General features: G+C 36.9%; 1 protein-coding gene and 1 long non-coding RNA gene across 3 annotated transcripts in view; both read left to right on the top strand.

Annotated features, from left to right (window-relative positions):
- Positions 1-24,948, top strand: part of LOC105487663 (SLAIN motif family member 2) — a 77,555-nt gene extending 52,607 nt beyond the window's left edge. For both annotated transcript variants that reach the window (XM_011751172.2, XM_011751173.3), the window contains 2 exons: positions 21,072-21,390; positions 22,358-24,948. In XM_011751172.2, coding sequence (XP_011749474.2) covers positions 21,072-21,390; positions 22,358-22,424 — 386 coding nt within the window. In that variant the 3' untranslated portion in view covers positions 22,425-24,948. The remainder of the gene's footprint in view (positions 1-21,071; positions 21,391-22,357) is intronic.
- On the top strand, positions 6-20,954 carry LOC139362420 (uncharacterized). Its single transcript, XR_011621304.1, has 3 exons — positions 6-7,024; positions 14,641-16,296; positions 16,600-20,954. It is a non-coding gene; the product is annotated as an uncharacterized lncRNA (long non-coding RNA).
- Positions 24,949-27,931: the final 2,983 nt, after the last annotated feature.

Genomic DNA, 27,931 nt, shown 5'->3' with positions numbered 1-27,931 from the left:
TAACTACAGCCTCTTACTCAGTTTAAAATTTCAGCAAATGACCTAGTTAAATCTTAAGCCATTTGGCATACTGAGTCAGTGGTGTCTGTAAGGCACATTTTAGTCTTATTTTTAAAAATAATAAAATAATGAGGATTTATTCTGTTATTTGGATAAATCCAGAAGAAACATTTTCTACAGAGGTATGTATTGGGTTGCTTCTCTCAAAGGAGTAAATGATATATAGAGAATGTATTTTTCTTACCAACTTAAAACGAAAGGGCATCGTTTCAATTTTATGCCAACTGAACTTCATAAGTGCTTTAAAATGAACCAAATGTCAGACATTCTGTATGTTGATGTTTTTTCCTTGGACTTCGATTTTTAGTTTTACTTATCTGTATAAAATGGGAACACTTCCACATTAGAAGGTAGTTGAAGTTAAATCAGAAGTTGTGGTTAACTGATAGGTCTGGAATGTTTATGGAGTTGTAGCTTTCATAAAAATAGTTGAAGAAATATATGAAGGTTGTACATCAAAGCTGTCCGGTATTGGTTCCAAGACACTGAATGGGCAGCTAGACAGAAGTAGAGTTAAGAGAAAATGGTGGGATTGGATAGACCTACAGTAATAAAAACAAACAGGCCTCAGAGGAAATGGTATGAAACAAGGAGGAAAAATGTTTTCCGTATCCAGAACATGTAGGTTTTCTGATAGCTTTAGACCTCAGTAAATAACCAAAATATGTAACAGAGGTAAAGCGCTAAAGACAATTACGCAGGAAGAAGAAATTAGATTTTTTTGGGAAAAAAAAAAGATTTGATTATGTTTACAAAAGTACTATAATATAAGTTTTGGCAAATTTACTGCAAATGGTGTTGCAGTGATTCCTTGGATTGAGTATAATTTAAGGAAATTGTTTTAGATAATAGAATTTGAAGGAAAGTCAAATAGGCAAATAAAAAAGCAGAATGTATGAATGTTTGTGTTTTGATTATCGGAAGTTGACCATGGGCCTCCAATATGAATGTTTGATGGGAAAGGAAGTGACAAATAGGGATCATTATAGAAAGGGATTTTTATGTACTTATTTGGGAACCGTAGGCTTCTTTTTTTTGAGACTTCTCAATATTTTTTAGTACTTCCATGGCTAGGTGTGGGAGGCATATAAAAACATGAACCTGAAAACACTGTGGTATCTAAACTAGGGCAGGAGATCACTATACCGTAATAAAAGAGTAGAAGATTTTAAGTTGATATAAATTTTGTTGTTTGCCTCTGTAAGCTGTTTCATAATGTTTTTTAGAATTAAGTAGGTTTACATAACTTAAAATTTTTACCTAAAGATTTCATGTTGCTCCATTGATCAGGTTAAGAAAACCATAACTTCTAGCTGAAATTTTAAAATTTGCCTATAGGGGTTACATTATTTTTATCACTCCAAGCCACCAAACTACCTACCCTCTGTGATAAGATGACAGGAAAGCCCAAACTTAGAACTGTTATGAACTGGAATTCTTGGCATCTCTAGCTGTCTTATTGACTTAGTAAAGGGAAAGAAGGGGGAGGGGGGCAGGGGGTATGCTATTCTGTTTTGTTTAATCTCTTAGTTATTTAACTTGATCCAGACTTTTATATTTTCTGATTGGTATTTTGACGTGGGCATTACCATTACCTACCTCTTCTCTATAAATTTTTAACCAGTTGAGAAATGGACACAGGTATAAGGTAAGATTTAAAATATTAGCTTAATTATTGATGAAGCTGAAGTGGAGGATATCTTTTGGATCCAAGGTCAAAATGGATTTTCTGATTTCCCCTCATACCGAGACATTAAAGGGAGGGGTCTATATTGACTGGCAGGAGTCTCTTCTCTTGTAGGGATGTGAGGCACCCAGGAGACAGAGGCCACCTGTTCACAGGTATATTTGGCATACTAAACGTGTCCAATAAAGAAACATGGACCAACAGATGATAAATTGGCACACAAATCAATTCATCCATCCTGGGGATGAACCTGTACAATTTTCTAGAAAGCTAGTATGTCGTAGGTCTGACAGGATCATGGGAGGAGGAAAAAGATTACTTAACAATTGGAAATATAGCCACTTTGATTTTAATTGCATTTAGTAGTAGCAGGTATTTGAAAATGGAAAGTAAGAACTGTGTTGCTTGACAGAGTCACTCCATAAGTATTTGTTGAATGAATATAGTCATGCTGCTAAAGTCAAAAAAGGATGGACACGTTCTTTGCATTTTCTTTTTGCAAGTTTTTTGTGTTTCTTCAGCCTATCCCACCCTGAAGAAAACAGTCCAGTCTATGTTTTTAAGACTTCATGGAGGTGACTATTTAAACTGCTTTAAGAAATATTTTATTCATTCCCTGTTGTTGGGCACTTAGTGAAGTGGAGGTAAATAGGGCAGAGACCTCACCAAGTCAGGGGGAAAAAATGAAGACTAATTAGACAAAGTGAATGCAGAGATAACAGGATATTAATTCCTTCTTAGTTGCCTCTTTCCTTCTAAACACCCCATTAAAAAGTGGGCAAAGGAGATAAACAGACACTCTCAAAAGAAGACATTCATGCAGTCAACAAACATGAAAGAAGGAAATACAGAAGGAAAAGGCAACAACATTTATGTTTTGCCTGTTTCATAGTTATTTAGAAGGAAAGAGGCAACTAAGAAGGAATTGATGGTAATTGTTTAATACTCTTCACTATATTTTGAGATACATAATTCTGTAAAGAATGTCAGTGGTAGTTTAATGGGAATAGCATTGAATCCATAAATTACTTTAGGCAGTATGACCATTTTCATGATATTACGATACTGATTCTTCTATCCATGAGCATGGAGTGTTTTTCCATTTGTTTCCTCCCTGATTGCCTTAAGCAGTGGTTTGTGGTTTTCCTTGAAGAGGTCCTTCATTGCCCTTGTTAGCTGTATTCCTAGATATTTTATTCTTTTTGTAGCATTGTGAATGGGAAACTATTCATGATTTGGCTCTCTGCTTCCCTGTTGTTGGTGTATAGGAATGCTAGCGATTTTTGCACATTGATTTTGTATCTTGGGACTTGGCCGAAGTTGCTTATCAGCTTAAGAAGCTTTTGAGCTGAAATGATGGAGTTTTCTGGATATAGAATAATGCTATCTGCAAACAGAGACACTTTGACTTCCTCTCTTCCTATTTGAATACCCTTTATATCTTTCTCTTCCCTGATTGCCCTGACCAGACCTTCCAATACTATGTTGAATAGGAGTGGTGGGAGAGAGCATCATGGTCTTGTGCCGCTTTTCAAAGGGAACGCTTCAGACTTTTGCCCATTGAGTATGATATTGGCTGTGGGTTTGTCACATGTGTCCCTTCTTATTTTAAGGTATGTTCCTTCAATACATAGCGTATTGAGAGTTTTTAACATGAGGGGATGTTGAATTGTATTGAAGACCTTTTCTGCATCTATTGAGATAATCATGTGGTTTTTGTCTTTAGTTCTGTTTATGTGATGAATTACATTTATTGATTTGCATATGTTGAACCAGCCTTGCTTCCTGAGGATAAAGCCAACTTGATCTTAGTGGATAAACTTTTTGATGTGCTGCTGGGTTCAGTTTGCCACTATTTATATTGAGGATTTTTGCATCAGCGTTCATCAGGGATATTGGCCTGATGTTTTCTCTTTTTTTGTTGTGTCTCTGCTAGGTTTTGGTATCAGGTTGTCGCTGGCCTCATAAAATGAGTTAGGAGAATGGCGTAAACCTGGGAGGCGGAGCTTGCAGTGAGCTGAGATCCGGCCACTGCACCCCAGCCTGGGCGACAGAGCAAGACTCCGTCTCAAAAAAAAAAAAAAAAAAAAAAAAATGAGTTAGAGAGGAGTCTCTCCTTTTCAATTGTTTGGAATAGTTTCAGTAGAAATTGTACCAGCCGTTCTTTGTACCTCTGGTAGAATTCAGCTGTGAATCTGTCTGGTATTGGGCTTTCATTGTTTGGCAGGCTATTTATTACCTCCCCAATTTCAGAACTAATTATTGGTTTATTCAGGGATTCATTTTCTTCCTGGTTCAGTCTTGGGAGGGTGTAGGTGTCCAGAATTTTATCTGTTTCTTCTAGATTTTCTAGTTTATGTACATAGAGGTGTTTATAGTATTATCTGATGGTTGTTTGTATTTCTCTGGTCACTGGTGGTATTCTCCTGATAATTTCTGATTGTGTCTATTTGAATCTTTTTTTTTTTTTTTTTTTTTTTGAGACAGAGTCTTGCTCTGTCGCCCAGGCTGTAGTGCAGTGGCACAATCTTGGCTCACTGCAAGCTCCTCTGCTTCCAGGGTTCAAACAGTTCTCATGCTTCAGCCACCCAAATAGCTGGGATTACAGGTATATGCCACCACGCCTAGCTAATTTGTTTGTATTTTTAGTAGAGACGAGGTTTCACTAGGTTGGCCACACTTGTCTTGAACTCCTGTCCTCAAGTGATCACCCACCTTGGCCTCACAAAATGTTGGGATTACAAACGTGAGCCACTGTGCCTGGTCCCTTTTCTTCTTTATTATTCTAGGTAGCAGTCTATTTTATTATCTTAAAAAAAAAAAAAAAAAAAAAAACTTCTGAATTCTTTTTTGTTACTGTTTGTGTTGTTTTGTTTTAAGGGTTTTTCTTGTCTCTGTCTCCTTCAGTTCTTCTGCTAGTTTTGGAGTTTGTTTTCTCTTGGTTCTCTAGTTGTTTTAGTTGTCATGTTAGGTTGTTAATACGAGATCTTTCTAGCTTTGTGATGTCAGCGTTTAGTGATGTAAATTTCCCTCTTAACATTGCGTTAGCTGCATCCTAGAGATTCTGATATGTTGTCTCTTTGTTCTCATTAGTTTCAAAGAAAGTCTTGATTTTTGCCTTAATTTCGTTGTTTACCCAAGAGTCATTCAGGAACAGGTTGTTCACTTTCCATGTAGTTGTGTGGTTTTGAGTGGATTTCTTAATCTTGAGTTCTAATTTGATTGTGCTGTGGTCTGAGAGACTGTTATGATTTCAGTTCTTTTGCATTTGCTGAGGACTATTACGTGATCACTTTTAGAGTAAATGTTGTGTGGTGATCAGAAGAATGTATATTCTGTTGTTTTTTGTGTGGAGAGTTTTGTAGACCTCTATCAGGTCCACTTATTCCAGAGCTGAGTTCAGGTCCTGAATATCTTTGTTAATTTTCTATCTCGATCTTCTGTCTGATATTATCAGAAGGGTGTTAAAATCTCTCACTATTACTGTGTAGGAGTCTAAGTCTCTTTCTCGGTCTCTTAAGAACTTGCTTTATGAATCTAGGTGCTCCTGTATTGGGTTACATATATATTTAGGATAGTTAGCTCTTCTTGTTGAATTCAAAACCCTTTACCATATGTAATGCCTTTCTTTATCTTTTTCAATCTTTGTTGGTTTAAAGTCTGTTTTGTCAGAAAGTAGGATTGCAACCTCTGCTTTTTTCTGTTTTCCATTTGCATGGCAAATTTTCCTTCATCCCTTTATTTTCAGCCTATATGTGTCTTTGCATGTGAGGTGGGTCTCTTGAAGACAGCATGGGTCTTGACTCTTTATCCAGCTTGCCAGTCTGTGTCTTTTAATTGAGGCATTTAGCCCATTTACATTTAAAGTTAATATTGTTATGTGTGAATTTGATACTGTCATCATGATGTTAGCTGGTTATTTTGCAGACTTGTTTATGTGGTTGCTTCACAGGGTCACTGGTCTGTGTACTTCACTGTGTTTTTGTAGTGGCTGGTAATGGTTTTTCCTTTCCATATGTAGCGCTTCCTTCAAGAGCTCTTGCAAGGCAGAACTGGGGGTGATGAATTCCCTCAGCATTTGGTTGTCTGAAAAGGATCTTATTTCTCCTTCCCTTATGCAGCTTGGTTTGGCCAGATACGAAATTCTGGGTTAGAAATTATTTTCTTTAAGAATGTTTTCTGTTGCCTCCCAATCTCTTCTGGCTTGTAGGGTTTCTGCTGAGAGGTCCTCTGGTAGTCTGATGGGCTTCCCTTTGTAGATGACCTGGCCTTTCTCTCTGGCTGCCCTTAATTTTTTTTTTTTCCTACATTTTGACCTTGGAGAATTTGATGATTAGGTGTCTTGGGGTTGATCTTCTCGTGGAGTATCTTACTAGGGTTCTCTGGATTTCCTGAATTTGAATATTGGCCTTGTCTTGCTAGGTTGGGAAGTTTTCCTGGATGATATCCTGAAATATGTATTCCAACTTGGTTCTGTTTTCCCCATCTCTTTCAGGTACCCCAATCATTCATCGGTTTGGTCTTTTTACATAATCCCATATTTCTCTGACTTTTTGTTCATTCCTTTTTATTCTTTTTTCTCTATTCTTTTCTGCCCATCTTATTTCGGAAAATAGTCTTCAAACTCTGAGATCCTTTCCTCCTTTTGGTCTGTTCTGCTGTTGATACTTGTTATTGCATTGTGAAGTTCTCATGTTTTTGTTTTTCAGCTCCATCAGGTCAGTTATGTTCCTCTCTAAACTAGCTATTCTGGTTGTCAGCTCCAGTATTGTTTTATCATGATTCTTAGCTTCTTTGCATTGGGTTAGAACAGGTTCCTTTAGCTCAGCAAAGATCAGAACCCTACTTCTGTCAATTCAGCTGTCTCAGCCTCAGCCCAGTTCTGTGCCCTTGCCGGAGAGATGTTGTGGTCATTTAGAGGAGAAGACACATTCTGGCTTTTTGAGTTTTCAGTGTTTTTGCGTTGATTCTTTCTCATCTTTGTGGACTTATCTACCTTTGACCTTTGAGGTTGCTGACCTTTGAATGGGGTTTTTGTGGGGTCCTTTTTGTTGATGTTGTTGCTTTCTGTTTTTAACAGTCAGGCCCTTCTTCCGTAGGGCTGCTGTGGTTTTCTGGGCGTCCATTCCAGACCCTAGTCACCTCAGTCCCTCCTGCATCTGGAGGTATCACCAGTGAAGGCTGCAGAACAGCAAAGATGGCAGCCTGCCCCTTCCTCTGGGAGCTCTGTCCCAGGGGGACACTGACTTGATACTGGCCTGACCGCTCCTTTATGAGGTATCTGGAGACCCTTGTTGGGAGGTCTCACCTAGTTGGGAGGAATGGGATCAGGGTCCCACTTACAGAAGATGTCTGACTGCCCTTTGGCGGAGCAGGTGTGGTGCTCTTGGAGGAGCCCCCTTTGTCCAGACTGTCCGGACTCTCCAGAGCCAGCAGGCTGGAAAAGCTGTTGGCTGAACCACAGAGACTACGGTTGTCCATCCTCCACAGGCTCCGTTATCAGAGTTTCGTTCATATAACCCTGGCTGGAGTTGCTGAAATTCTCCCAGGGAGTCCTTGCCCAGTGAAGAGGGATGGATCAGGGTCCCACTCAAAGAAGCAGTCTGGCCACGATCTGGCACAGCAGCTGTGCTGCACTGTGGGAAACTCCTGGTCTGGACCACCTGGACTTTCCAGAGCCACCAGGCTAGCACAGCTGACTCCAACCACAGCGATGGTGGCCACCCTTCCTCCTAGAAATTCGGTCTGTGTCAGGCAGTCTCCAGCCTGCTACCGCTGGCTAGCTGGAATTCCAAGCCAGTGGGTCTTGTGAGGTGCTGTGGGAATGGAGCCCACAGAACACTGCTGCCTGGTTCCTTGGATTCATACCCCTTCCTAGGGTAATGCATGGAGGGATCTCCTACCTTGCATGAATTCCTGAAACTGGAGTATGCAAAACTACTGGGTCTCTGTGAGGGCCTGAGTGACCATACTGCGGAGACTCCACACAGCTTTGTGCTTTGGATCCTAGGCCATGGTGGCATGGGCTTGTGAGGGAATCTCTTGATCTGTGGGTTGCAAGGATCCGTGGGAGAAGCGTGGTTTCCCAAGTCAGGGCACGGTTGCACAATCACTCACCACCTTTCTTGGCTGGTGGTGGGGGCTCTCCTGGCTCCATGCTGCATCCAAGTGGGCCATTGCCTCACCCCGCTGCTTTTCCTCGCTCTCCATTGGTCAAGCTATTCACCTAGTCAGTCCCAGTGCAAGAACCTGGATACCTCAGTTGAAGGTGCAGAATACACTCACTCTTTTCTTTCCTCTTTTCATTCCTCTCTGTGAGAGCTGCAGACCACTGCTGCTTCCAGTTGACCTTGGCCCACCCTCCGACTTTTGCATTTCTAATTATTAGATTTTAAAATGCCTTTTGATATTAGACTACCTGAAGATGGAGAATGAAAGAATTTTGTGATTACCTAGAAATCAAAATTAAATTTGTCTTTTCTATCAGCTGACAAGTATTTATTGAATCTGTATCATAAACAAGATACACTAATTGTATCTTTTCCTCTTTTCTCTCTGTTCTAGCCCCTTTGCTTTCTCCTCTTACAGTTGTGTTCAAAACTAGCTTCTGACATACACAGAATTCTTAGAAACAATTAAAATGATAGGAGTTGTTTCCCCTCCTATGATTTTGATGTGTAAAATTTGAGGAATGAGAGAAGAAAGAGTATAGAGGCTGTTGTTGAGGTTCCCTTCAAACACACATTCTTGTTAGACCATTTCATGCTATTTTTGGAATGATAACTGAACATTATAGGTTTTATTTTATATTTAGACTTAATAATGTTTTTATGGTTTTCTAAGGCCTTTGTCTTTCTCTGTAGTTAAATCTTGATTACAGCTGTCAATTTCCTTTGCTGAGAAAATCCTAGGTCAAAATTTTCTCCTCTCTGAAATTTGTACCTTAATTTTTCCAGTTAAATGCTGACTGCCTTTTAGAATATGAAAGTTACAGCTCTTTAAAGTTCACCTGTATCCAATCAACCTCATTATATTTTTATTGTTCCCTGACCCACTTGTTTATAGATAAGTCAAAATGCTGCTACCATGAAACATTTTTTCCAATAGTATCACTACAGCTTAGTATCAGATCCTCTCTAGTTTCCCCTCCACTTATACATTAACTTTGTTAACATATTTCTCTCCATACCTTGATGTTCTAGGAGTTGACTTATTCTTTCATAGACTGTATTGCGTTTATCTAATAATTTAGGGATTAATAAATTTACAATGATTGCTGATTTATAAATCTGTTTTTAAACTTTATTATTTTTAAATAAAACATGAAATCAGAAAACCAATACACAGTTTAATTAATTCTTATAAGGCAAACACCCTTGTAACTACCATCCGTATCAGGAGACTAGAACTTGGCACCTCAGAAATCCTCCACCTGTCTGCTTCCAAACACAACCCTTTCTTGACCCCTCCCCAGAAAGTATCTACTCTTCTGAACTTTTATAGCAGTCACTTCCTTTTTTGTATAGTTTTATCACCCAAGTTTTGAAACTAGTTTTGCCTTTTTGATACATTTTTTTAAGTTTCTCTTACTTTATAGTTTTCTTCCATTTCTTTTCTCTGTCTCATTGTTTCTTTGAAGAAACCACCAGATCATTTGTTCTGCAGAGGTTCTTACAGGCTGGATTTTGCTGATTACTTTTTCATGGCTTTGTTTAGCAAGTTCCCTTGTATTTTCTATAAAGTGATAATTGGATCTAGGCAGTTCATTAAATTATTTTGCTATTTTTGCAAAACTTTTTTTTTTTTTTTTGCATAGGTAGTGGTGCTTCTTTATCCAAAGGTGCATAAAGTGGGGTTTCCTCTTTTCATGATGTTAGTAGTCATTGATGTGTAATGCCTAGATTCATAATTCATTAGGTATTACAGAATTGGGAATTGGGAATTTTAATTCCAGTGTGCCTTTTTTTATTTGTCACAGTACTGTATAAAGAGAATTTTTTCCTTATTTGGTCATCCAGTGGTAGTTTCTTTAGGAAATTCAGACCAAATATTTGTTTTTTCCCTTTATTTACTAGTTTACAAAATTTAAAAATGGCAACGTGGCACCTTCCAAAGGTGACCAGTTTTTTAAAATGGTTTTCATTATGAAATTACAGATTTAAACATATTTTTAAATATGTTTCAGTTCATTCTAGGTGTTTTTCCAGCTTTACTGGAAGCCTTTACAAGTTGGCTTCCAAGTCTTTTTGACACAACTCTAGTAGTCTTTGATACCATCTTGCTAGCTGGTATGGCAAGATTGGCTGGTCTTGTACATTTCTTGCCAGAGACCTGGAGTCAGGCATTTCTCCAAAAAGTCCTGCTTGCTTTTGGTATTTCAAGACCAAAATCTGTGTGTTTAGCTATACTTACTGCTACTGGGTTGGTCATTGTTTCCCAGTCTTTTTAGTTACTAGAGCTAGGAAACATATGTGTAAGTTTGTGTTTGTATATTTTTTTAAGATTAAATGCAGAGCTTCTGGGCAATTATTTAACCTCCTCTAGCATTCTCCCATCCTGAGAATCTTATTTCTCAGCAACACATAAAAGTAGAATATCATAATAATTTGTTTTGTCCCATATTTCACATAAAGTGTTCTTAGGATAACATTAGCATGACATACAATATGATTACTGAAAACAATTTTTACAACTTTTGGTTATGCTTTTTTTTTTTTTTTTTTTTTTTTTTTAAGTTAAGCTGTATCCACATTGTCAGATACCTGTTACATACTGTTTTCTCCTTCACATACCTCACTTAGTTTAGGCTCTCCATTTAAATACATATTTGATGCTTGACGCTAGTTTATATGTCATTGTCTCATCAGTCATTTTTCTTGTCTGAAACATATTCTTTGATTCCTTAAGGAGTTATGAGAACAGTATTCATTTTTTCAGTTTTTACATGTTGATGATAGCTTATCTCTTGTTTTCATACTTGAAAGTCATTGTCTAGATATGAAATCTTTGGCTCACATTTTCTTTAACTTAAATGTATTTACTCCACTTTCTGCAGGAATAAAGAATTGTTTCTGTTACAATCATTTGGTCTTTTTATCTGGATGTACAATGGATATTTTCTTTTTCTTTACAATAATTTACTAGAATATGTCTTAGTATTGATCATTCTGAGCTGCTTTTCCCAGATTCAGGGTGTGTTCTTTCATTATAGAGTAGCAAACTTTTTTTGTTTTTCAGAAAAGTTTCATTGCATTGTAGTTTTTTATATTCTGTTCTCTTGGTTTGGTTTTCTTTTTTGTGGAGACCCCTGTTGTACACATGTTCGAGGTTCGTTTCTTGTTTCTATATTTGTTGCCTTCTCTTGAATTATTTTTTTCTTTCTTCACTTCTATAAAAGTTTTCATTGTCTGTTTCTCTTACAACATTATCTATTGTGTATATTGACTCTTATATTTCTCCTTAGACTTCATCTTAAAATGATTCATTTTATAGCTGATTCCTTCCTGAGTTCCATCAGCTCATTTCTGAGTGTTTCTCTCTCTGATTTATGCTATTCTTTTGTATCTTGTAGCAATATTAAAATGTTTTTAAAATTTGAAATATTAGATAATTTCATCTTTGTGTGTGTGATTTCTTACCATGATTTCTGGTAAGGTTTCACTTCTTGTAGAAGTGTTACTTTACTCCTTATTTATTCTTTTTTTCTTGTAATAACTTTATGTGTGATTTGACTTCAGTCCTTTTCTATTGCTCATTTTTCCATGAAATTGATTTTTCTAAACACTTAGCTTGATTTAAGACTTACTAATTTTATGGTTCTATAGCTCTTTCTTGTATTTGGAAGTGTTAAAAAACATGGCTGCTTCTTTTCTGAGATTTCTTTCCTTTATTCCCTCCCTCCACTTTCAAAATTTATCCTTTCTTAAAGTGTACTATTTGGTATTTTTTAGTATATTCACAGAGAGAGAAACCATTACCACTATCTTATTTTAGAAAATATTTATCACCCCCATAAGAAACACCATACTTATTAATAGAACTCCTCATTCCTCACTTCTTCTAGCCCCTGGCACCCGCTCATCTACCTTCTCTGTCTCTAGATTTGCCTGTGTTGGACATTTAATATAAGTGGAATTAAACCATATATGATCTTTTTGTGACTGGCTTCTTTTACTTAGCATAATGTTTTCTAAGTGCATCATTTTGTAGCATGTATCAGTATAGTCATTTGCTGCATAACAGCGTTTCAGGGCCAGGCACAGTATCTCATGCCTGTAATGCCAGCACTTTGGGAGGCTGACGTGGGAGGATCATTTGAGCCCAGGAGTTTGAGACCAGCCTGGGCAACATAGTGAGACTGCATCAGAAAAAATAAAATAGCCAGGTATGGTGGCACGCACCTGTGGTCCCAGCCACTTAGGAGGCTGAGGGTTGGAGGATTGCTTGAGCTTGAGAGGTTGAGGCTGCAGTGAGGTGTGATTGCACCACTTCCAGCCTGGGCAACAGAGCAAGACCCTATCTCAAAAAATCTAAAACCAAAAAACCGACATTTCAGTCAACAATGGATCGCATGTATGATGGTGGCAATTTCTGTCACCTAGTAACATCATAGACCTTCCAGTGGGACAAGATGTGGAGGTGGAAGATAGTGATATTGATGATCCTAACCCTGTATAGGCTTAGGCTCATGTGTGTGTTTCTGTCAGTTTTTAGCCCCCCCAAAAAATTTAAGTAAACTAAATAAAGATTTAAAATTAAAAAACACTTGTAGAATAAGGATATAAAGAAAGAAAATATTTTTGGACAGCTGTACAACATGTTTGTGTTACAAGCTATGTGTTATTACAAAAGAGCCAAGAAGTTTTTAAGTTTATAAAGTAAAGTAGTTACAGTAAGCTAAGATTAATTTATTATTGAAGAAAAATAATTTAGTGTAGCCTAAGTGTGCAGTGTTTATAAAGTTTGCAGTAGGGTACACTCTACTCACTTACCACGCACTCAACTTCAGTTCTATAATCTCCATTCATGGCAAGTGCCCTGTACAGATCTACCGTATTTTGTCTTTTATAACATTTTTACCGTACTTTTTCTGTGTTTAGATATTTTTGGATATGCAAATGCCCTTCTGTTACAGTTGCCTACAGTGTTCAGTACAGTAACATGCTGTATTGGTTTGTAGCCTAGGAGCCATATACTATTTTTAAAAATTTTTTGTGGGTACATAGTAGGTGTGTATATTTATGGAGCACATAAGATATTTTGATACAGGCAAGCAATGTGAAGTAATAACCTCACAGAGAATCAGGTCCCCATCCCCTCAAGCATTCATCCTTTGTGTTACAGACAATCCAATTACACTCTAAGGTATTTTAGAATATATAATTAAGTTATTGTTGACTATAGTCACCTGGTTGTACTATCAAATAGTAGGTCTTTCTCTATTTTTTTTTTGTACCCATTAACCATCTCCACCTCCCCGGGCCCTGCCTTCGGCTGTTCCTTATAGCCTAGGTGTATAGTAGCGTAAATAACTTAGGTTTGCGAAAGTACACTCTGATGTTCCTACACAGACAAACTTGCCTAACGAGTCATTTCTCAGAACATATCCCCATCGTTAAGTGACACATAACTGTACTTTGTTCCTTTTTATTGCCAAATATTCCGTTGTGTGGATGCACCACATTTCGTTTATCCATTCATCACTTGGTGGATACTTGAGTTGTTTCCACTCTTTGTGGAAACAAATTCCTACTGTGAATAATCCTGTGGTCAGGCCCGGTGGCTCACGCCTGTAATGCCAGCACTTTGGGAGGCCGAGGTGGGCACATCACCTGAGGTCAGGAGTTTGAGACTAGCCTGGCCAACATGGTAAATTGAAACTTCGTCTCTACTAAAAGTACAAAAATTAGCTGGGTGTGGTGGTGGGTGCCTGTGATCTCAGCTACCTGGAAAGCTGAGGTAGGAGAATTGCTTGAACCCAGGAGGTAGAGGTTGCAGTGAGCTGAGATCATGCCATTGCACTCCAACCTGGACGACAGAGCAAGACTCCATCTCAAAATAATAATAATAATAATAATAATTCTCTGAACATTCATGCGCAGTTGTTTACATGGACAGACATGTTTTCAGTTCTCTTGATTATATACTTAGTGGAATTACTGGATCATATGGTAGCTTTATGTTTAACATATTAAGGATCTGCTAAACTGTTTTCCAGAATGGCTACAACATTTTAGAATGTCACCAGCACTATATGAGGGTTCCAGTTTCTCCATCTCCTCAGTAACACTTACTGTCTTTTATTTTAGCTATCCTGGTGAAGTGTTATAAAGTGGAATCTCATTGTAGTTTTTATTTTGCATGACTAACTTTGAGCATCTTTTCATGTGCTTATTGGCCATTTGTGTATCTTCTTTGGAGAAATGTCTATTCAAATTCTTTGTCTCTGGTTGTTTTTTTTTTTTTTTTAATTGAGTAGTAGCATTCCTTTATATATTCTGGATTCAAGTCCCATATCAGATCCATGATTTGTAAATATTTTCTCCTACTCAGTGGACTTATTCTTCACTTTATGGTATCCTTTGAAGCACAGAAATTTTTAATTTTGATGAAGTATCATTTATCAATTTTTGATCTTATGGATCACACTTGTGGTGTCATAAGAAATCAGTGCCTAACCCTAGTCATTACTCCTGTCCCTTCTGCTCTACCCCGCCTGCTCTTCCCAGACATGAATCTGCTACATGAATCCGCTGCGTTTTCCCCTTCGGTACTTGGAGCTTTCTGCGGCCCTTCCCTTCCCCAAGTCTGGCTCTGCTTGTGGTATCCTGCCCTCCTCCCCGTCTGGCCTGCAGCACCAGCACCAAGACTATGCTCTTCTGTTCCTTTTTCAGTCCCTGTGGGCAAGGATGTGGACCTGGAACTCAAGAATGACCTGCATATCTGTGGATCCTTCCATTCTGCGGATCGGTGTCTCAACATCAAATTAACTAACATCAGTGTTACAGACCCTGAGAAATATCCTCACATCTTCATTAGGGGTTTAGTGGTCCAATATGTGCAGTTGCCAGCAGACAAGGTAGACAAAGTTGCTGCAGAATGCAGCAAGGAAGGAAGCCCTATAGCAGAAACAGTGATGGCTCCTCCTTTTTCTCTTCCCTCTTCCATTGCTGACCCATAACCCCAGGTCCCAGCCTAGGACCCCTGACCGTGAATACTTGAAGCAATTTTGTTTCGTTGGTGTTTTTTTTGTCGTTGTTTTAACTAGTGAGTGAGTGTGTGTATGTGTGTGTTTAAGGGATGACTGGATGAGAGGGATAATAGGGAACAGCTCTCCTTGTTGAGAAGGGGAGGATAAGTAGGCTGGGAAACTTCAAAGCCTTCCTAGTCCTCAGCATCTGCCTTTTTCACTACTTCCCTAGAGATGGTACGAGAGTTTCCTAAGAACTTTATAGGGTTAGCTCTTACATTTAGGTCTGTGATCCATTTTGAGTTAATTTTTTAATAGTGTGAAGTGTAGGGGTCCAACTTCATTCTTTTGTACGTGGATATCCAGTTGTCCTCACAGGATTTTGAACTCTTTCCTGCTTTTATCTGGACTTCATTTTCCTTTATCTGGAATGTCCCTGTTCTGCTCTATTTGGATTATTTTCTGAGTTTTTTTTTTCTCTTAGCTTGAAGTTTTACCTGGAAGAGGGATTTGACTGGTTAATTTTAAGAATTCATAGCCACTCATGTTCCTCCTAGACCTTACAGTAGACCTCTTGTACTCACTCACTATTGGAGTGTGCAGATTCCTCCCAGTTCAGCTTCTGTTCAGCATTTTTTTTATATGAGTACTTGTTGGTTATTTTGGAATTTTCAGGACATTGAGATATTCCTCTACTTCCTTCTGCACAGATGCTGATAATTCATGTGGTCTTGTAGTTGTCAGTGGCTTCTTCCTACCCACTTGTATTTTGGGGCTCACGGAGATACTCCATCACCTGGTTTTACTGTAGCTGTTGTAAACAGGTTTTGGTTTGACCTTCCTAGTTAGTTGCTCTGTATGTTTTTATGGAGAGAGTTGAGAAAATTCGTAAATTACACCAATGTCTGTACCATCTTTCAAGAATCCTCATAATTATGTTTCTTAATCTTGACATTGACATTTTTTCCCCTTTCCTCACTAGATACTCTAAGGTTAGTTATATGTTAGATAATTTATTAAACTAAAATACAATAAGTTAGATAGGTATAGATGTATAGCTGTTTATATATACTATGTACTAAAACTAACGTGTCTCTCAATAAATCTTGATATCATATATTTTGATACATAATCAATTCCCTAATTTTGGAAATATGGCTATTTTGTTAAAAACTTCCCCTGTCAGGGTGAAGATATCTAATGAATGTTAATAGTTCCTGTATTGTGTGTTTGTATATACACACACACATTTTCTCTCTCTCTCTCAGCTTTTGTACCCAAAGGGTGGTTACAGTTTTCAGTTGAATAAAAATATTTCTTTTTAAAAAGTTTATTTCTAAAAGTCATTATTGAGGTTGAGGCAGTTATCTTTTTTTTTTTTTTTTTTTTTTGAGACGGAGTCTCACGCGGTTGCCCAGGCTGGAGTGCAGTGGTGCGATCTCGGCTCACTGCAAGCTCCGCCTCCTGGGTTCCCGCCATTCTCCTGCCTCAGCCTCCTGAGTAGCTGGGACTACAGGCGCCCGCCACCACGCCCGGCTAATTTTTTGTATTTTTAGTAGAGACGGGGTTTCACTGTGGTCTCGATCTCCTGACCTTGTGATCCGCCCACCACAGCCTCCCAAAGTGCTGGGATTACAGGCTTGAGCCACCGCGCCCGGCCGAGGCAGTTATCTTGAAGAGGATCAGTTCCAAAGTTATTTTCTATTTAATAGAGTAAATTCGAAGATTAAGCTGTAAATGTTTGCTGGTAGCTTATGCATTCATATATATCTTTTTGTATTTATGGAAGAAAAGGTATTGAAGCCCTGTTCTCGGGGCATTTTCTGCCTCTTATGTTTAATACATTTTTCTAATAACTAACAAAATTTTTGTATGCTTACAAAAATAATAGTCATGTACATTAATGGAAGAAGAAATCAAAGGCTTCTATGTCTTTTTTATGGTTACTTGTCAGCAATTGCCATTTTAATATGCTTTGGAGTCATACCTTATAAAACCTGCCTAGGATAGTAACCCCACAAATAAACTTTCTGAGTCTAGTTGAAAATTAAAGTGTTGATAATGACACTTTGGCCAGGTACGGTGGCTCACTTATGATCGCAGCACTTTGGAAAACTGAGATGGGCAGATCACGTTAGAGGCCAGGAGGTTGAGAACAGCCTGACCATCATGGCAAAACCCCGTCTCTACCAAAAAATACAAAAATTATCCAGACCCGGTGACGTGCACCTGTAGTCCCAGCTACTTGGGAGGCTGAGGCATGAGAGTCGTTTGAACCTGTGAGGCAGAGGTTGCAGTGAACCAAGATTGTGCCACTGCACTCCATGTTGGGCAGTAGAGCGAGACTCTGTCTCAAAAAATAAATTTAAAAAATGTTGATAATGACACTTTGGTTTCTACCCCCAGAGATGTTTCTCTTTTGGTTCCTGGTAAAGAATGCTGATCTAGGAATCGGCAGACCTGGGTTCAGTTCATTTATAACACGACATCCTGACTTTCCTATTTATTTGCTCAGTTGGCTTCTGTGGTTGTGGTAATTTCCCTTGTCCATGAAGTGAGAGGGTTAGAGTACATGGACAGTAATAATTTTTTTTTAACAAGGATTCTTTAATTCTGTAGTGAGATAATCATATTTAATTCATCTTTTTCTTTAGCAGCCAGAACTTATTTTTAAATACTTATTGTATCAGTAAATTGTGATTATTATTGATAGTGTAGAGACCATTGAATAATTGAAATGATATAACAATATAGTAAGGCATAGGTGACAAGGAGATATTTTTGTCCTTCATTTGTTAATAATGGAATTCATATGTGTTTTAATAAATGATGTTTCCCATTGGTCATGATGACCAGTGTTTATTTTTATTACTATATACTTACTGGGCATTTATAGGTTTTATAAATTATGCAGCTAATGGAAGTTGTAGTTTGAAGGAAGACTGCTCTGTGAAGACAACTTGGAATATCTAACTTTTGTATTGCTAGGTACATGTTGGATATATTTTTATAAAGCATTTTGTATTCAGTGAATATCAAGCTAAAAAGATATGTATAATTTATTCAGTTTTTTCATTTTAGGGTTAAGTGCATGCCTGAATTATAGAAACCTTAATTAGAAAGCAAACTTAGCACAATTATTAAATACTTATTGAAAGAAAAAATATTTTAAGATATGAATTCTCTATTACACTTCATCCTAATTTGGAGATAACTTAGACACCAAGGTTAGGATTCTTAGTCATGTCATTTTTATAAATAGAGTTCTAATTTTTGCTCAGAGCAGATAGCTCTCCTTCACATTATGCCTGACTCGAGTGTAATTCTTGGTATTCAAAAAGAGTAAAGAGAAATTATAACTTGTCAATATCAATTTGGGTAATACATTTTGGGTAATAACACGTTTGAGTTAATTTATAAGGAAAGCCTAGGACACTGTTCTATGTGGCATTGTTGAATATCTTTCTAGGAAACTCATCTGTAGCACGCTAAAGGAGCCCTATCCTTTAGATAAGAAAGCCACAGATAAGAATGCCTTACAATTTGTTTAATATTTTACATTTTACTAACAGTTTACACATTTATTACTCGTTTGCTCTTCACAGCAAACTTACATTGGCTGAGATTTATTAGATTCATACGTAAGTGGTTTTCTTTTCGAGCAATGCGATTGGTATGGTATTTTTAATCTTGATTTCTAATGTTTGTTGCTGGTGTATAGAAACATAATCAGAGTTTGTATTTTTATCCAGTCCCGTGACCTTACTGAATTCACTTATTATTTCTAGAAGTGTGTGTGTGTGTGTGTGTGTGTGTGTGTGTGTGTGTGTGTGTGTGTGTGTATAGATTCATTGGGATTTTCTGTGTAGACATCATGGGGACAGTTTCTAACCTCTGTGCCTTTTATTTTTCTTTTTTTCTTTTCTTTTCTTTTCTCTTTCTTTCTTTCTTTCTTTGTTTGTTTGTTTCTTTCTTTCTTTCTCTTTCTTTCTCTCTCTCTCTCTCTTTTCTTCTCCTCCTCCTCTTCCTGCTCCTCTTCCTCTTCCTCCTCCTTCCTCCTCCTTTCTCCTTCCTCCTCCTTTCTCCTTCCTCCTCCCTTCTCCTTCCTTCTCCCTCCATCCTTCTTCTTTTTTTTTTTCTTGCTTATTGCACTGGCTAGAGTTTCTACTGGTAAGAGCATATGTTCTTGTCTTGTTCCTGGTCTTAGGGGAGGCACATTCAATCTTTCTTCATTAAGTATAATGTTAACTGTAGGGTTTTTGTAGACGTTCTTTATGAGGTTGAGGAAATTTTCCCTACTTCCATTTTTCGGAGAATTTTTTTGATTACTGTTGAATTTTGTCAGATGCTTTTTTTGAGTCCACTGTTACGATTCTGTGAGTTTTCTTCTTTATCCTGTTACTGTGGATTACACTGATTGTTTTTCAAATATTGAACCAAACTTTGCATCTTGGAATAAATCCTACTTAGTCATGGCATATAAATCTATTTATATATTGCTGGATTCTATTTTCTAATATTTTCTTAAGGATTTTTACATCTGTATTTGTAAGCAATATTGATCTGAAGTTTTCTTTTTTGGTACTGTCCTTTTCTAGTTTTGGTATCTCGGTAATACTGGCTTCGTAAAAATCAATTGGGACATGTTCTCTCCTATTTTGTGATGGAGATTATGTTGAATTTGTGTTCATTCTTAAACATTTGGTAGAATTTCCCAAGGTTGCTTCCAACCTCCAACAAACATTTGATCTGCTTCTTGTTACCATAAATTAGATTTGACTTTCCTCAAATTTCTTTATAACACAACATTTTACAGTGTGTGTGTGTGGATACACATGGACTGTTTTGTGTCTGGCACTCATTTCATTCAACAAAATTTTTGAGATTCATCTTTGTTGTATACATCAGTAGTTTACTCCTTTTTATTACTGAGTGGTATTCTGTTGTGTGGTTATGCTACAAATTGTTTATCCATTCACCTGTTGATGGACATTTGAGCTTTGTTCAGTCTTTGGCTGTTACAAAGTTGTAGTCAAGTCTTTGTGTGGACATAAGCTTTTTTTCTGTTTTCCTTTTTTTTCCTTTGAGACAGAGTCTCGCTCTGTCACCCAGGCTGGAATGCAATAGCGTAGTCCCCGCTCACTGCAACCTCCTCCTCCTGGGTTCAAGCAGTTCTCCTGCCTCAGCCTCCTGAGTAGCTGAGACTACAAGCATGCACCACAACACCCGACTAATTTTTGTGTTTATAGTGGAGACGGGTTTTCATCATGTTGGCCAGGCAGGTCTCGAACTCCTGACCTCAGGTGATCCTCCCACCTCAGGCTCCCAGAGTGCTGGCATTACAGGTGTGAGCCACCGCACCTGATCTTCTTTTTTGTTTTTGAAACAGAGTCTTGCTCTGTCACCCAGGCCGGAGTGCAGTGGCTTCATCTTGGCTAACTGCAGCCTCTGCCCCTCAGGTTCAGGCAGTTCTCCTGCCTCAGCTTTGAGTAGCTGGGATTATGGGTGCATGTCACCGGCTGCCGTTTTGTTTGTTTTTTTCATCACGTTGTGCTTTGTGAAGCACAGCAATGGTAGCACTTTTTAAAAAATGATTTTTAGTTCTTAAATTTTTAATTACAGTGTCAATAATGTGGGATTTGGACATAGAGCCTCCAGATACTTGATACATGTTTACATGAATGTTTCTTTTCAGGGGAAATATGTTTCAAATTCTAGACAACAATTGGATAGTCAGTTTGTTTTTCACCTCTAGAATGGTCATTCACATGTGGCCCAGATTAGTTGCTACAGTGAGACAGAATCCTGCAGTGCCTTTTCTCTTCTGGTGTTATGCGTTCCAAGCTGACCTATTTAAAATACTGTTGTCAAAGACAGTTGTAATCCTCTTTAAGTACTTGGTTATTTAGAATTCCAGTTACATTTTTTTCTTTTAGTAGCCCAGGAATAGCTTTTATTTTTTGCATTGCTATGAAGTTTCCTGAATACTAGTGACTAATCATCAGTTGTAAGTTAAAGCAGTGGTTTCATATATATATATATATATATATATATATGAAATATATATATATATATATATATATATATATATATATATTTCCACTCAAAAATTGACTTTTCTTTGCTATTCCACAGTACCTTCTCCAGGCAAATTCCGTTCCCCTGCAGCACCATCTCCTTTGGCTCTTCGGCAACCAGTGAAAGCATTTAGTAACCATGGCTCTGGTTCTCCTGGTAGCCAAGAAATAACACAGCTCACACAAACCACCTCCTCACCTGGGCCTCCTGTGGTTCAGAACACAGTCTCCGCAAATCCTCCCAGCAATATCAACAGCGCTACTCTAACCAGACCCGCAGGGACAACTGCAATGAGAAGTGGCTTGCCCAGACCCAGTGCCCCTTCTGCTGGGGGCATACCAGTGCCTCGCAGCAAACTTGCACAGCCTGTTCGCAGGTAAGTGGCAAATGTTCTGTTTCAGCATTCTTGAGTACCTGAAAGTGGATAGACTGGAATTAATTAGCTTCATCTCTATGTTTGATGGTAAACAGAAAGTCATGGTGGATTCCCACCAGAGTTTTAATACAATTTGAATAAAACATTACTACATTGTTTTAAAGAAATCCTCATTTGGGACTTTTACCATTTTGGTTCAGATTAAATGTGTCCAGTTGCCTAACATGATTAAGCATCTCAGAGGACCCCTAGAAAAAAATTGGTTAGAACCACTCAATTTGATTGTGATATTCATTCATTTTGAATAGAATTATATTCAATGAAGATGATAAAGGTATGTTAGAATATAGAGTGATATTTAAGATAAAACTTAGAGCTACTAAGACTGAGTATAATCTATAAGCATGGTTTTCAAACCCTTATTGTACAATTCAGAATTATCTATGAGATTTATATAAATGTAGGGTCTAAGTTTTACCCTCAGAGAGTCTAACCTATTTAATGAAATTAAGTAATTTGCCTAAGGCCACATAGCTAATAAAACTATGAGTTCCAAGTATGTCTGACTTCGGAGCTCTTTTAATCACTGTTCCATGCTGCCTTTCTAGTGATGCTGACACTGAGCTTCTAATATCACATTCATCATTCTGCCTCTCAAAATAATAAGTAAATGATAAGGTTGGTTGTCTATGTGCTTGAGAAAAGGTGAGACCATCTTTTCCCTTCTTTGATCTAGTAACTATGTTAACAAAATGGGAAGTCATCTGTTGTCCAGTAAAACTTGGAAGTTGTGAAAATGCAGAGTGTTGGGAGGTTGTACTAGTACCTGTTTAGAGCTTTTGCCTTGGTACAGCCTTCATGGGATCATGATGCCACCTGAAGAGTAATTAATATATGTGTGAGATAGTATGGTAATATTTCATAAAGACATTTATCAAATTTTAATTACAAAATTGCTTTATTTCAGATCCTTGCCAGCTCCTAAAACCTATGGTAGCATGAAAGATGACAGTTGGAAAGATGGCTGTTATTGACCAACAAAGACAAGAATGCAGAAGTCCACGGCTTCATGGATACCCTTCACCAGGCTGAAAAACAACTGTTATATGCAGACTGTTCAGATAAGACTCTTGGGATTTATAAAATCCCAGCCCTCTCTGTCTTAATTAGCACAAACTGACAGAGATCATCAAACAGCACTTTAATGACATTTAACATCAGATGTGTTTGGTAATCATACAATCACTCTCCATAGAATCACTTTTAGTTTTGTTTAATAGAAACTAGGTTGATTTTTTTAACATATTTGACAGAGGCCAATATCTGGGCAAATACTTAATGGATGCCAAAGAGAAATGCCCATTTGTAAATGAGAAAAATGCCCATTTGTGCACAAGAAAATGGTGAATTCAAGCTATCCAAAACTTCACATTCAACCTAATTTACTGTATAAATAGTATCAATAAATATTTGTGTTAATGAGAACTAATATTCTGACTAATTATCTAAAGTGTTTCACTAGTACACCAGGAAACTACAGATTGAGATTAGGGGGTGGGAGGAAAGAAACCTGGGCTAGAGATTTAAAACATTCCTAAATTTGGGAGAATTTCAGAAATTATTTTTGCAGATTCATTAGAAAAATTGTCATTTAATCTTAAGTTTTGGATGTAGCTCACGTATCACCACCACCAGATAGTGTTACAGCACGCATCCATCATGTTGCATTGACACATCGAACTTCTGTGTGTTTGTTTTGATTGCCAAAAGGGCTTAATATCAGTTGTACAATCTTTCTAAACTTTATAGTTCCTGGCTCAGGAAAGATGGCCTTTGCTATTGAAGCCAACTTCTTCGCATGCTGTTATCTTTACAGAACTAAGAGATCTTGTTTCTATTAGCAGGTTTTCATGATAGGAAAGAACAAGTAGTGTGTGTCTTTATTCTTGATACACCACCACCTCAGTGCTTACAACCTGGAACAAAACCATACAATGAGAGAGAGGGGGAAAAAAATCTATGCACTTAACCTACAAAATCTCTGGTGATGACAGTTGTATTGTTGCTATTACATGGCATAATGATCTATTATGTGGTAGGAAAATATAGCCTGCTAAATCCTACTTAAGTTGATCCACTTTAAACTGAGTAACCGTATAAAACATCTATTGAAAATTCTTTCCCTTTTGACTTAGATTCTGCCTTATATTAATTTTTGCATTTTTGGTAACAAACCTACTACATATGACTCTAACCTGATAAATACTTGGTCTCTAATGGCTCTTAATAAATCCTTGAAATCACCTATTTCAATTTTATCAGACTATTACCAGAGTAAAACTTCCTTCTGTAGCAGGCCTCTCATTTTTTATTATGAGGTCTGTTTTTAAATCCTTAATTTGAACAGCTCTAAGATATTGTCACTTAGGTCATCTAAAAACTTTTAGATATTTGAACGTAAGTTCATTTCCTGTTCATCAAAGACATTCCGTAAGTTGGCAAAAGAAATTGGAAGAGAGAAAATGGAAGGCTTGATATTCATGATGGCATTAAGGTTGATAGGTTGAAAGAATGATAAAAACTTAAAACCAGGACCTCCATTCTGTCATGACTGACACCATGGTAGTCTGTCAACTTGACCAGTGGAAAGTCATTCATTTAGCACAAGCAGCTGGAGATTGAAACTGCCAGTACTATGTATTTGGTGTATAACGCAAAGAAGAAACTTTATCCTTGAATTTGAGGGTGATGGGGTGGGTCAGGAAAGGATGGCGCAGAATTCTACATGATAATGAACTAAAAAATGTTGCTTTTCAAAGGAAGATAAAGCATCTTCTTTTGGGAGGGGGGTATCTCATGTCTAAGTAAGTAAAAAAAAAAGAACTAGCTACTGTCTCTTTTAAAAACCACGTACAAAAGCAAAACAAGTCTCAGTTTTCAGTGCAACATTTCAAAAAATATATATGCTGCAATCTAATAATTGAAAGGAATTTTACCTATTACGAAACACATTACATTTTTTAAGTTAGATAATCAGTTTCAAAAGAGTATTCAGGTTATTTAACTTTGTTTTGAAATGGCTGCATCAGAAAAAAATGTCTATTTTTTTTAATTAAAATATTTCATCACTTGTTAAAACGTATTTTGGATCTGAGTTTGGTAAAGTATTATTTTACGTGCTTTTGTACTACCACAGACTGTTGACTTTTAGTTTCCTAAAGAGAAAAATTGCCTTTTTACTAGAAAGCCTTTGTATATCGCAATTTTTCTGTTTGGGAAAATCTAAGGATTTACTGTGGTTAGTCTTACAGAAGAAATGTGGATTTGATAAACTAGTGCCTATGATTTTAACTTATGTTTGATATATAGTAGTAAGGGTTTTATGAATGTTGATTATTTTGTGCCAACAGCCCAGAATTGTCACTTACGTGTAAGCAGAAAACAATGAGCTCTGCTTCCAAAGTTATTTAATTTTCTCAGTGTTTGAATGTTATTTTTTGTAAGTGTGTTAATAAAAGTGTAAAGAATTGGAAAAAAATATAAATATTCTTAACTCAAGCATTTGCTGGATCATTTTTCTACAAAACTTGTTTGTATAATATAAAACACTCTCTGAAGAGTTGACTTTTTTTCAGTTTCGTATCCTGGAAATCACATTTTGTAAAACTGGGGACCATTCATAATTGTCAGATACTTTTTAAAATTATCTCAATACATCACTTTTATAAGAAAAAAAGTTTTTTTGAAAGAAAATTAGATACATATGTGGCCCCAGATGTTTGTATAACTCTAGAATGATCTAGACTATGTATGTTTAAATTAACTTTTTATTGAATGTACAGGTGTCCATTTTTGACGTTACGCATGGTCCTTTTAGATCACATGATGTTTGATTTGCAAACATTTCTATAGCCGAACTTGTATATGTGGTTGCCTCCTTAATAAACAGCCTGACCATAATGTTTATTATTAAATTTATATATTTTTTAATTGTTTAATTAATCTCTGGATATAGTAAGATTCCTTTTTTTCTCTCATTTGCCTACACTTGGTTTTAATAAATTGTTCAGTTGAGTTTTTCTTTAAACACAGAAACCCAAATCATATTGCCCTTTCAGGCTTAGTCTTCATGGGGTTGGATTTATGTCTTACATTTTCTCTGTCAGAGTTACTTCATTTATGGATTTTACTTGGAGGAAATTTATAGTTTACTCTAAATTGATTTGTTCTTGGAACTTTTTCACCTGCTGTGAATTGATATCTAGTTAGAAAAAGCTAGCATTTGCCTACATCATAACTATATATGATATCTAGTTAGAAAAAACAAGCAAAAAGCTATTGCGAGTTTCCAAGAGGGACGATTAATGTATTTTCATGCCAAATGCAAATATTTAGGTGATCACGTATATTTTTTCTTGTATGAATGGAAAAATCAAGAACTGTACACTGTTTAATGAATTCTCCATATTCCTTTAGGAGATATTTGCTTTGCAATTACATGTTACAATTAGAATAATTACCATTAAAATAATATTACATGTTACAATTAGATTAATACTGATGAGAGGGGGGAAAAAAGACACCCTTCTGTTTTTTTCTCTCAAGCCAGTCTAAAGACTTGAAGAGCCATTTAAAATTAAATGTCACTATACTTGTATTATAAATCAATACATGAGAAATTTAAATCTGTTACATACTCAGTGCAACAGAAGGACCCATATGGAGGTTCAACCACTAATGTATTTTGAATGATCCTAAATATAAGTCTTGGGTGGCTAAATTGGCCCTCTGCTTACCAGTCTGAAAATGAAACCGATTATACTCATCGGCCTTATTTGCTGTAATACAAATTGGTTAAAAACTGTGTTAACTGAATGCCAGTTTCAAACAAATTATCTACATTAAGTCATCTTAATGTTTTCTCTTTAAAAGTAAGAAAAAAATCTTTTTCTTCTGATTTCAAAAGCAATAGAAACTCATTGCTGTAGAACATAAACTAAAAATATTAAAAAGTATAAAGGTGAAAAATGATAGTTGCCTGCAGTCCCATCATCCGGAAATATTGAAGTACTGTCCTTCACATGGTTGTAACATGTTAAGTGGAAGGGTAGGTCTTTTTTTTTTTTTTTTTTTTTTTTGTTTAATGAGAAAATGTTTCTTTTAAATAAATGTTTCTTATGTAAAAATGTTGACATGTGTTTGCTTTTGCACAGAAGTATACATGAACTGCTATTGAAAGCTTGGCATATATCTTAATTCCTGATTTTAGATATTTCTTAATAATAGTATCATATGTATTGTTTGTGTTGTTTATAATATTAATTGGTTTTTTACAATTTATACTTTTTTTTTTTTTTAAAAGAATCTTGCTCTGTTGCTCAGGCTGGTGGAGTGCAGTGACATGATCTCGGCTCACTGCAACCTCTGCCTCCTGGGTTCAAGCAATTCACCTGTCTTAGCCTCCCAGGTTGCTAGGACTACAGGCGCATACCACCATGCCCAGCTAATTTTTGTATTTTTAGTAGAAACCGAGTTTCACCATGTTTGTCAGGCTGGTCTCAAACTCCTGACTTCAATTGATCCACCCACTGTTGTACCTGCTGTTGTATTTTTACCTGCTGTGGTACTACCACAGACTATTGACTTTTAGTTTCCTAAAGAGAAAAACTTCTTTTTTTCTTTTTTTAAGAGATCAGGTCTTACTATTTTGCCCAGGATGGTCTCGAACTGCTGGGCTCACGCGATTCTCCCACCTCAGCCTCCCAAAGTGCTGGGATTATAGACATGAGCCACCATGCCCAGCTTCTACATACTGAAATTTGAGAAATATATAGTAAATTATAAAGAAGAAAAAGTACTTAATAGGTAGTCAGCCACTTAAATTTGAAGATAATGTATTTGTTTCTTTTTCCTTCTAAAATTGTAATCATTTATGCTTGACAGTTAACTTTTTCCTAAGTCTGAATTCATAACTACCATGATTTAGATGGATTCTGCTGCTACAAAAAGCCATTTAGTTCTGGAAAGATTATGTAAATATTCTAAACCTTTTCCAAACTGTATTATTTTAATCCTTCATATCATATCCTTTATTGATACTTGAATGCTCCCCAACACCGCCCCTGCCTCCCATCTACCACGAATTGACAGTATTGATTGAGTACAATGCCAGTTTTAAAATACCTTTAAAGAAATAACAGGCGCAACCAAATGAAGAGTTAAACTAGTCTCTGGTAGAGTTCTTAAACTTGGTCACCTGAAGGGCTATTAAAACAGATTTCTGCACTGTACTCCTGAGAGTTTCCAAGTCCCAAAATTCTAGGGATAGGGTTCCCAGGGCAGGTCAGGTGCACATTACTGGACTAATTGACTGTGGCTAGAGGATTGGGGTTAAGGTAGAACACTAGCTATGGTTTCCTACTGTGAAAATCATATGGATGGAATGGGGAAAGACCATTATCCCTGAGGGTGGTACTGTCCCCAGAAAGTAGGCAAGGTCTTAAGCAAGCAATACAGTAGGTGCACATCACAAATGTCTCAG

This window comes from Macaca nemestrina, chromosome 3, assembly GCF_043159975.1.
Source record: "Macaca nemestrina isolate mMacNem1 chromosome 3, mMacNem.hap1, whole genome shotgun sequence".
In the NCBI taxonomy this organism is placed as follows: Eukaryota; Metazoa; Chordata; class Mammalia; order Primates; family Cercopithecidae; genus Macaca; species Macaca nemestrina.
This window is presented reverse-complemented; position numbering and strand designations above follow the sequence as displayed.